The 11174-nt window shown below is 32.2% G+C and overlaps 3 protein-coding genes across 3 annotated transcripts; 1 reads left to right on the forward strand and 2 right to left on the reverse strand.

The window, feature by feature from the left end:
- Positions 1-1537: 1537 nt before the first annotated feature.
- On the reverse strand, positions 1538-4914 carry LOAG_09059 (hypothetical protein). The gene is made up of 9 exons (XM_003144588.2): positions 4796-4914; positions 4456-4523; positions 4223-4317; positions 3854-4001; positions 3500-3747; positions 3192-3366; positions 2858-3047; positions 2411-2541; positions 1538-2081 (listed from the first exon to the last, which is right to left on the reverse strand). The coding sequence occupies exons 1-9, from the start codon at positions 4896-4898 to the stop codon at positions 1881-1883; spliced, it is 1359 nt and encodes a 452-aa protein (XP_003144636.1). The 5' UTR covers positions 4899-4914; the 3' UTR covers positions 1538-1880.
- A 1193-nt stretch (positions 4915-6107) lies between these two features.
- On the reverse strand, positions 6108-6584 carry LOAG_09060 (hypothetical protein; the record flags this gene model as incomplete). Its single annotated transcript, XM_020447847.1, has 2 exons — positions 6492-6584; positions 6108-6306 (listed from the first exon to the last, which is right to left on the reverse strand). Exons 1-2 carry the CDS (start codon positions 6518-6520, stop codon positions 6108-6110), a joined length of 228 nt encoding a protein of 75 aa, XP_020301962.1. The 5' UTR covers positions 6521-6584.
- Positions 6585-9049: 2465 nt separating this feature from the next.
- On the forward strand, positions 9050-9683 carry LOAG_09061 (hypothetical protein; the record flags this gene model as incomplete). The annotated part of the gene is made up of 3 exons (XM_003144590.1): positions 9050-9137; positions 9388-9479; positions 9564-9683. 3 exons carry the CDS (start codon positions 9050-9052, stop codon positions 9681-9683), a joined length of 300 nt encoding a protein of 99 aa, XP_003144638.1.
- Positions 9684-11174: the final 1491 nt, after the last annotated feature.

The following is an 11174-nucleotide window of genomic DNA, read 5'->3' on the forward strand; positions in this document are numbered from 1 at the left end:
TAATAATAATAATAATAATAATAACAATAATAATAATAATAGATAATAGTAATAGTAATAATAATAACGATAATAATAATAATAATAACAATAATAATAACAATAATAATAACAATAATAATAATAGTGATAATAATAATAGTAGTAATAATAATAATAATAATAATAATAATAATAATAATAATAATAATAATAATAATAATAATAATAATGATAATGATAATAATAATAATAATAATAATAATAATAATAATAATAATAATGATAATAATAATAATAATAATAATAATGATAATAATAATAATAATAATAGTAATAATAAACAATAATAATAATAAATAACGATAATAAATTATTCGTTTTTTATTCCTTCATAAGGTTCAATCATATAATTTGTTGTGTTTAAGGTTGTTAAATTGAAAATCATAAAACCTTCTATTATGCACAGTATGCTTCCGAATTGGGCCATTTCAGTTTAGATAAATAAAGATTTTTCAAATTGACAATATCATTAAGAGAGGAGAGCTTGAGAAATTAATTGAATCAATATATCAGCCAATGATTAACAAACATTTTTCTAAAAATTTTCAAATTTGACTTGGAATTCAACTGCTCCTGAAGAAAGTTCATAATATCAATTACTGGATGGTTCTGTTAAAATCAACTAATAATTAAATGACTGATAGTCTTCACTTAAAGCCATTTATTTCGGGTGTAATTCTGCTTTATTAAATAATATTCAGTGATAACTGATAATAAAAGACAAATAAAAGACAATAGAAGCAATGACAAGTGGCAATAGAAATGACAATTCAATGATAATAGAAACATGCATAACTTTCGAGAAATGCCTTGAATTCTGCCTTGAATTTTGGAATTAAAGTGAACATAGAATGTGGCTAATATTATAGAAAAGTAATATATTAATTTTGGGAATCAGGTCAATACTTGTCACCTCTTCCGAAGTTTTGTAAAATAAGTGATGGACAACTTCCCACAAACTTCGCAGGTATAACAAGTATATGTTAATTCCAGTAGTATGTCCTGAATTTGTCAAACAGTTCAGTATTCCTTATTTCATGGCATACAAGTGATATTTTAGATTTTCAACAACTATCGACAAGCCAAACTACTGAATTGCCTTTTCAAGATATTGATTTCGGAATAGAATGTTTCACAAAAAACAAGGGAATGTGATTTGACAAACCGTACGATCACCAAACACCTCTATCATCTTCGGTTTTTTCAACTTAATAACGCAATTTAAATATTTCATGGATCAATACAGTCCTTATTCGCATCATACTTGTTCATGTGCATATTCTTCCTTGTAATTGATGCCCAATACTGCCAAACTATTCAATAGAAAGGTTTTCATGGTGTTCTAATAAACCCTGACTGTTAGCTTCTTATCGAAGCATATCTTGATTGACGTAATGTTTGACCACTGCTATTTTCACATTTCAATGAACCAATGAACCATTTGGTTTGGTTTTGTTTTGTCAGAAAACATTTGAAAAATCTTTCATTAGAGCATGGGTGTTTGTTAGATAACAGTAATTTCAACAAGTAGAAATTGATAAGAAGCGACGAAAAAGTACAGCCGACTATGTAATTTTCATCATTTGTATCACTGAGTATAATTTCATTTATATCCCTAATCCAGAAATCTAACAGAAAGAAAAATAACAAAGTTGTAAAGTAAAGCAGTTGGAATGGGAAAACAAACAAGTAGTTATACTCTGTACAGTATTATTTGTAATTACCTCGTCTGAAAAAGAAGTTCTTCCTCGTCCAAATTTAGAAGCATTTAGTGTAAGGGGAAATGCCTCAATTTGTTAAAAGAAATACAAAGGTTCCAAAAAGATGTTTTTGAAGCATCAATTGAATGCTGTTCTTACTTCTTCGAATTTACTAACTTCAACAATTTTCACCATTTCTTCTTTCTCACCACCAACTGCAAGGACACTTCCAGAATCTGGTGAAAAACGACATATATGTAGACCACCAAGGTTCATATTATGCTCTGTAATAAGTTCCAAATCACTGCTATTTTCTCCCAAGCGCCAAACTTTTAACAGCTGAAAATTGGAAAAAAACTTTATTACATATGTAAAGATTATTAAAAATGATCTGATGAGAGGTATGAGAATTGAGGAAAATTATATGAGGTCTTTAAAGAAGCATAACAAAAAAAAAAAAAATGCATGGAAATTTGACGTAAATACGATATTAAATAAGGTCTACGCTTTGGTTGAGGCAATGAATATCGGACTGTACTACAAATGTCTCTTGGGATGCTGAACAATTTTCGCTTTTTCTTCTTGCAATATGGTATGAATGCAGTGAAAGAAAAAAATTTTGGCTATTTTATAAAACTACTGAAAACTTAAAGAACAAGAAAAAATACCCCATCTTGACCACATGTTGATAACAGATCCTTGGTATAATAACTTTGTACCACGCTACGAGCACCACCGTCATGTACTTTTTTCGATATAACTGGTTCATTTTTACGCGTATCCATGTAATAGAAATGGCCTGGAAGTGAGGAAACACTATAGAACTGTACCCATACATACGTACAACAACACAAAAGTCGTCTTATCATATTTTAGCGAAACCAGTGCATGGAATTAAGATAGCTTCGCTAATTCTGCAATATGCACAACCAAGCATGGGTACAATAAAGAGAACCTGTTCCATATCAGGGCTAGCAATCATTACTTGTTCTAACAATTTCATTTCCAAAAATGTATTATACCTATTAACCAGATCGTTTTAACTACTGCTACAGAAGTTCGCTATTACATATATTTGTAAAATCTGAGCGAAATAATTTCCAAGTAAAACTAACCGTTGTCAGTGACGACAAAGAAATAAAATGGAGAGAAATGATTCCATGTAACTCGTTCCACTTCACCACTTACTTCCCACTGTTTGCATAAATTGTCAAATTTCCTACAGTCTGTTAATCCAACTTGACTTGATAAAGTCCCTGTTAAAAGAAGAGTCGATTCCGCTGGATGCCATTCCACGGCTTGCACCTTAAATCTCATGATCATAAGCAATAAAAAAAAAATGCAAACAACAGGCCTAACAAGAGATATCCGCTTCAAACAAATATACATATGAAATATATTCAAGAGTAAGTTCTCAAACAAAAACAAATAAGCGGTGCTTTGAATTACCATTCCATCGAAATGTGTTGCAATTGTTGCAGGTTTCGTTTCTTCAAGATCCCACAAAATCACGGAATTATCAGTGCCTCCAGATGCCAGAACATGTTCCGTTAAGCGATTCCACGCTAACGAAAGTACAGCACTAGAATGTTGTTGTGCACTGCCATCACGCTTTTGTCGCTTTCTAAAATGAATCGAAAAGTAAGTTTTAATTTTTAATATTTGGTTAAATTTAGCATATATAAGGCGATCCATTTTTACAGGTTTTCGAAAACCGTTCAGAAAACCGAAAGAAAAAAAGAAAGAAAAAGAAAAACCTCTTCGCGGTTTTCGCATTGCCAAGGATTACTGTCGGTTCTACTGAGTTCACTAAATCCAAATCCCAAATACTTATTGATGAATCAATACCGCCAATGGCTACGAGGTTGCCTTTTTTATTTTCATTTCCTGGGTCAAAATATATCGGCTCCAAACATAACGGTGGAACATCCAAAATGTAATCATGGTGAACGTACCAATCATTTTCTGCCTCATTGTATAAATACACTTCCAAAGTATATTCATTCTTAAAATAGGTCAAAAGACTGAAAGAAAATTAAGAAAACTTCACAGTTTCTGCTTATTTAAAAGTAATGAAAAGAAGTATAAAATAAAATGGAGCCGTTACGGACCTTGTAAACTTTAGCAACTGCAACAAGATTATCGTCCGGTTTAATTTCAAAATCTTCTTGGTCTTCTTCATCACTATTCACATAAGTCGTTATGTGTGGGTCTTCCATAGGTGATGCAAATGTCGTTATTCCAGCCAGAGGATTAGGCCTGAATTTTTTATCAAACAGATAAGAAAAGGAACAAAAAGCATTTCTTCTCTATAACATAGTATCGTCATGAAAGCACAAGCTCACCGGAAATTTTAAAGTACACCATAATAGTAGGAATATTTTATTTCTAGCTTTAATTTGATTCTAATCAACAAGTGCATAGTTCTACGTTTCTTATAAGAGGATAACTTTAATCCTATGAGAACTTCCAATGCATACCTTTCGTCATCATCTTCATCATATTGATCCAACCTATACCTGTCAGTATCCATTTCTTCGTCCGCTACATCGTGACTTGAACCACGAATAGCTCTCTGAAAAAGAGCAAATGTAAAGAAATATTTTACGCGACATTTAAATAAAACCATGTGTTTCTTCCTACGCAAATGTCTACTAAATAAATAGACATGTTAATAAATAAACGGAATTGGAAAAGTAAAAAGAGGGATTACTTGTCGTTCAGTTCCTCTACCAGATATATCATCCGTATCGGATAATTCACTGGTTTCCGGTTCGCCTTCTGAAAATCATTCACTCATTACTCTGAAAAGAAGTAATGTGAAATATGAAAACATCATTTAACTTATCTCCTTCCCAACGCTGCAATGACCATGATTATGAAATAGAAAAGAGCAAGCTAATGCGGTAAGGATCTTTTTGCACTTAAATTTAAGGAACTTTTTTGATGTTACATTAAAACTCTGCTGAAGTTCAAGAGAAACAAAATTAGTACTGGGAGAAGGGTAAACTCGTGAAACCGTACTCAGTTAACAAATCTTTTGAAATCCTAACCTTGAATTAAAGTTCTGATTTCTTCTGATGATAACTTCACCTTGTCCGGTACAGCTTTAGGTACTCCACGCTTTATCCACACTAAGTCTGCTATCAGTGACATTCTTAACAACTAAAACAGACAAAAGGCGACATCATGACAAGCTAACTTCTATATTTTTCATAAAATATCGCAACCCTTTTTGTGATCAGTTTGATAAATCAAGTGTCAAAATGTCTCGCGTGATCCTATCAATCCTACTAACCACCTTCTCTCTATCGGTATTTTATCCTAACTCGTCGTAAGTAACCTCCCCCCTAAAAACTAATAAACCTCGGTACCTCCCTTCTCCACCCCCTACCTCGCAACCCCGCCACCAAAACTCCCGACTCTTGTAAACTAAGACTTTGCTATAATCAAACCGTATGCAGGAATTCGTTTCAATTCTCCGAAGCCAAGAAGCACAAAATTTTTCGGACGCTAGGAGGAACTGTTCTGATGAGTCATCGGTCTCGGGGAACTTTATGGTTGCGATAGGTGTGACTAACTGTCGTTTTGACGCTGACATTGATTTTGATACTGATAAAATCAGTACTTTATCAGTAGCATTCTACCACCACCCCTAAAAACCAAATAAGGAAGCGATCTCACGGCAAGATGAAAATAGCATTGTTGTTAAGCAGTTCGCATGAACTTTCTTCTCCTAAAAATCCCGTGCAGATCGGGAAAATACGTCGCGGTGAATTATTATCAGTAAAATAGGGACGTTGCTAACTGATGAATGAATTAAAGAGAGTGAATGGATGGATAGCATAATAAGCCTCATCCGAATGGACTTATCAGCTGTTATCATCACTAAACGATCGTGAATGAATAAACGTCTTATCTTCACATTTTATTTCATTATATTATTACAGGCGTTTTTCACATAAATATCGCTCTTTAATGTATTCCATAACAGAAAATATCTATTCTTGAAAACATCTCTGAATGTTCAGAGAGAAAAAGCGTTGTTAAATAATTGTTAAAAAATTGAATTTTATAATTCAAATATGAATACATTTAGTTCATTCTTCCTGCATTTTATCCAGTCATTGTGCCTTCTTTTCGGGCTAAAAATGAATGGCAAATGAAATATGGTTTTTTTTTTTAACTGAATAATAAAATTATGTAAAAGTATTTCTTAGAGAATTGAATCTGTTATGGGAGACATAGTCATGTAACTTAAGTCTCGATAAATCTATCAGATATTTCCCAATAACCATATAATTTCTTTCTTATTATTCCAAATGGTTAATGGAATTTGCTTTCAGTATATTAGTTACATAAACTTCAAAGTGTTCGGATACGAGGAAAGAATGTAAAAGCAGTTTTGACGAAATTTAAAAGGAAAACCGGAAGTGATGGTTGTGGCTGTGGTAGCGCATAACTTCCAGCATCCGGTAAATTTGATAAACGAATAATCTCGTAGATGACATATCCGATGATCAGCAACTGAAGCATATCTTCATCCAATGGATACGACCAATAACTGACAGAAAGTTTATGCACAATAATGAATGAATTCATTGCGACGTTATTTGAGATTTATTTCGAGATCACATATTGCATACATAAAGGACTTCTCCCTCATTCTCTCTTACATCACTTTTGATTGGTTAATTTTGAAGGATAGAATGAAATTGAAAAAGGAAGCGAAATGAAAAAGAAATTTACATGCAGTTCTTTCGGTATATCGACTCCATTTGGAAACGAGAAATGACAAATCACATTCAACATCCCGAAATTTTACTCAGTAATAAATGCGAATTGACTCCTGAAAAATTCTGGTTTAAATCAAATTTTTTCTTTTGTTTGCTTAAAGTGGATGTTTCCAGTTATGATTTGGCGAAACTTTTAAAGAACTTTTAGACATTTCAAGAATTATTAGTTTCCGTTTCGATGCTTAGATAGATCTTTTGGTAATAAATTGCCATGTCAGTAATATAACACCAAAAGAATTCTTCTGATGAAAATTTATTGAGGCGAAAATTTCTTCCCTGCTTTTGAAAAGGATGAAATTTCGAATCGTTCTAACCTATCAGTGATTGCTGATCATCATGCAATAAATTAGTGCTCTTAAAAGATGGGAAGATAGAAAAAGTTGAAATGGATGAAATGAAAAAAGTGCTGATGGAAGTTGGGAGCTCTAATACTTAATGATTTTCAGGTCTAACGAATACCACTTTATTTATCCTTTGTTTAATATGTTCTACTTAATGCTCAATTAAAACAATTTTCAGTGAAATTACTGCCATTATACGAATTTTAATTACGATCTATAAAACGAGTAAAATCTCTTTTATCTGGCTTTTTTAGATTATTATTATTCGTATAACATGTTTGAACCACATATTCACAGAATGTTCCGGGAAAAACACGATAATTACACAATAAATTTAAAAATGACTCCAAAATCCGGATTGAAATTCTGGAAATACATCCTGGAAAATACATCAATTCTTATATTCTGGAAATACATCAATTCTTCTTTTCTTCTTATCCCAAAATCTTCCTTGCTTCTTTCTCTGTTTCACTATAATTTATGCAACTAAAGAAATTTTTCCAAAATAATAGTTTTTTCAAAAAAAATTTCTTTAGAATATATTTTTTCAGAACATACAATTCGAATTCAAAAAATTGAATATCGAATATTACGATCAGTAATTTTGAAATTATGGTTGGAAATATTGCAGTTTTTTTAATATGTTCCATGGAATTTCTAGCAAGTTAACCGTACTGAAATAAAAAATGCTAGTTATAAATGCTATTGCATTTATAAATATCATCAAAGAAAATTTATCAGTAAAGAAAAAGCATAGAAAAAGTAGGATACCTGTTATTAGAAATATATGGTATCGTCAGAAGTAAGACGGAAAAAAGATTTTTGAACAGGAACATCTTGGTATTATTGAATTAGAAAGTATTGCTGTTGAATTTGAATTAGGTTAATACTGTTTAGATTGATAGTTATGTTACGATTTATACTTCTTTGTCTCTGCTGTCCAAGAAAGAATTTCTCGGTCAACTTCCGGGAAGACAGTACACCTATACAGCAACGTAAAAGAATTGAAATAATTGTTCATCTTATTAAGTAATGATATATGTATGTGCTTAGGCCACCTGAATTCTTCTTGTGGCAAGAAAAAAGTTTGAATAACTATCATAGAAAAAGAAAATTTTGCATGACCTTCGTCATAAGAAAAAGAAAAAGTTTTGGATGAACCTTCAGAGTAAAAAATGTTTCAATAACCAAAAAGAGGAATTGTCCTGAGATGTTTCTGTCTTCTTGCTGATTGCATTCCTGATAACTGGACCAGTTCTGTGCATATCACCTTTTTTTTCCCCCCCCCCCTCCTTTCCCGAATTCTTGAATATATTTATTTACTAAGAATGAAGGATGCAATTTATATCTTGCTAATATAATGATTGCTAAAATATTTTATCATTTTAATGTTAATTTTCCCTACTTTTACTTTCATTTCTAAATTATACTTTTCATATAGTAATAATAAAAATGGCATACAATTTGTAAATAATTTATGAAAATAAAGCATTGCAACACAGAAATATTCAATTTATTTATTTTTTTACTTTTTAAATACCTTTTACTTTATACGTTTAATACTTTGATTCTTCGATTCTTTTCCACTATTTCTCTGTCTCTCTCTCTCTCTCTCTCTCTCTCTTTCTTTGTCCTTTTTGATTAACTTTTGTTGGGAGGTGTTTTTTTTAAACCTTTGTTATTGAGATTTGCAACTATTTTTATTCAAATTCTTATTTTAATCGTTAAATTTTTTGAGTGTATGATTTTAAATAGTTACTAAATAAGGGTATCCTTTCGTTTCATCCATTTTATTCCTTTGTCATCTTTGTATCCACTGTGACACATCCTGGTCATTTTTCACTTTTGCATTTGGCTATGATATATCCTGGCCAACAATCCAAGAAATAGACTTTAATGTCTCTTTGATCTTGATGTTCATCTCAAGATGTGTGGTGATACACTTACATGCTTGTATTAGAATATGATTCCTTGAAGGGAAGCAAAAAATGAGGAATGAATTGAAAAAATTATGAACTTTCTTTCTGTCCAATTTAGTTTTAATTTTGTGCATTTCTTAGAAATCACTAAAAGAGAAAAGAAAAGTCGCATGAATGCCATTTTTGTCAATTCCTAAATTAATATAAGCAAGTAACTATTTCTTCCAGAAAATTTTCAAACTTCAAGTAGTATGGATAACAAGCGACAATGGCTTTTTATCGCTATTATCATCATTGTTATTAAAGTGATTCATGTTGAAGCACAACCGTTTATCGGAGGTTCCTCAATTTTCAAATTTAATTTTAATGTTACTAAAAACTGCTCTTAACAAGTATTGCAGTATGTTAGTTGAGGTGAAGTAGATTGACTAAACGGGTAATCCTGTTTCTTTTTTTTTTGGATGCGACAATGTTTGACTTCACGAAATATGCGATGCAGGAATGATGGTAAACAATTTATTAGTATTAAATTTATCCTCTGCCTACATTGAACTATCCATTTCACTTCTGCAAATTACCTTACTTGCAGCATGGAACAATCCATTTGTCACAGTATCTAAATTAACAACAGCACTCGAAAAAAAACCGCTAGACTGCTGCCATCCAGCATCAATCCGAAATGTTTGCCATTTACACCGTTTTTGAATTTTATGAAGCAAGTTTAAATTTTAGTCCCGAATCCCTAGTAAGTTAGTTATTTTACAGGTTGAGTCCCATAAATTACCTCAATTACCTCTACGACATTCATCAGCACCACCAACAAAATTACAGCAACCGCAACAGTATTTCTATCATGAAACATCAGCGGTGAAAAAGGCTAGTTAATGTCTGCAAAAAGATTAAATGAAATTCCGCGTAGTTGACTTGTCAAAGATATTCGATTTCAACAAATCCATTTTGACCAATTGAAAGTTTTCTAAGATAAAATTTGGTGAAAGTAATTTTTTAAAAGTTCAGTTGATGACTTCCACCCTTTAAAATTAGCTATATACCTGTACTTTCCAATTCATCATACTTACTGTCCATTTACTTCCAGTTACTCTTATTAACTCGTCCGAGTCATATTTATTATTTATTAGGAAAGACTTTAATTTTAATTGACACAATATGTTTAAATTTAAGTTCATTGCTGAAGTGACAGGACATACGACTCGATACAGAGATCTAAACGAAAGTTACGACAAAGTTTTATTATTAATGCAAAAATATTTCACTCAGAAGGATCCAAAACATCGCCTTTATGTCAGTACTCTGAATTTAAATTTATTTTTGATAAAGTTCTTACGACAAGTTTCAGCATTCTCTGACTTGATTATAAGTGAAATTCAAGAAAAAAAACTTTTGACTTTTCAACCAGTAAGCAACCAATTTTCCAGCAATTACTTTGTGGTTAAATTTGTTACGAATTGGTAGCAAAATGAAGAAATAATGAAAATCAATCCATTGTGACAATTACAATTGACAGGAACAAGCTTTCCAGAAGATAATTGAATGATATTCAAGTTTCCTTCTCCACTATACCCTTACCAGATTGTAATCTCCTATAGGTAATCAGGAAATACAGAATCTTAGGAGAGATGATAACTTAACTAATTGATATAATTCGATCGATAAGTTGGAATGGTAAAAAAGAAATTTAATGTAACTATTAGATTTTGTTTCCCTCTACGAACATCCCCTCCCGAGAGGAAGAAGCTTGCGTGTCCTTATGAGGTTGTGAGTTATGGTGGCAGTGGCAATGGCTACCAGTAGGGCCTCACATCCCAGACAGATCTCAACAGGACCAGACAAAGTGACGAGCAAGAAAACAACCATTCTAGGAGGATAACTTTGATTCCAAATCCAGGCAGATGGAGCTCGTTTAGCCCCATAAGACCATTCGTCTCAGAGAAGGATACTCTAACTAAACCTACGTCCTAAGGACTTCGCTGCTATCGTCCAAAGTCGGTAGATCCTGGCAAATTAATTTTAGGAGTAAAGGGTGGGATCAATTCTCCTTCCAACTTCAAGACATTAATCGCTCAACATTAACCACGGAAATGGTAGCCTTGTTCGACATCATTCTGAATGACCAAGCAGCCTTCTCCAAGGAAAGCACTGCTTACATTACACGGACAAGGGTCTAGAAAAGGTGTTTAACCAATGTTTATCTCTATTCGCACTCGGCTGGTTAAGCTGCTAACGTGCATCGTCTGAACATCAGAACTATGGTTGATAATGCGAACAGTGGACATCTTAAGTGTCACTCTGCTCTAATCACTCACGAATTATCACAACTCAACATCGACACTGCTGTTCTTAGTAAAGTTTGTATCC

Source organism: Loa loa (assembly GCF_000183805.2).
Source record: "Loa loa unplaced genomic scaffold supercont3.2, whole genome shotgun sequence".
NCBI lineage: Eukaryota > Metazoa > Nematoda > Chromadorea > Rhabditida > Onchocercidae > Loa > Loa loa.

Bases quoted from the DNA above. Each gene is read 5' to 3' on its own strand.
- LOAG_09059 (XM_003144588.2), bottom strand. From the start codon at position 4,898: ATGTCACTGATAGCAGACTTAGTGTGGATAAAGCGTGGAGTACCTAAA. The intron at 4,524-4,795 runs GTTAGGATTTCA...AATGATTTTCAG, and splicing joins AATCAGAACTTTAATTCAAG to AAGGCGAACCGGAAACCAGT. The intron at 3,048-3,191 runs GTAATTCAAAGC...ATGAGATTTAAG, and splicing joins CAACACATTTCGATGGAATG to GTGCAAGCCGTGGAATGGCA.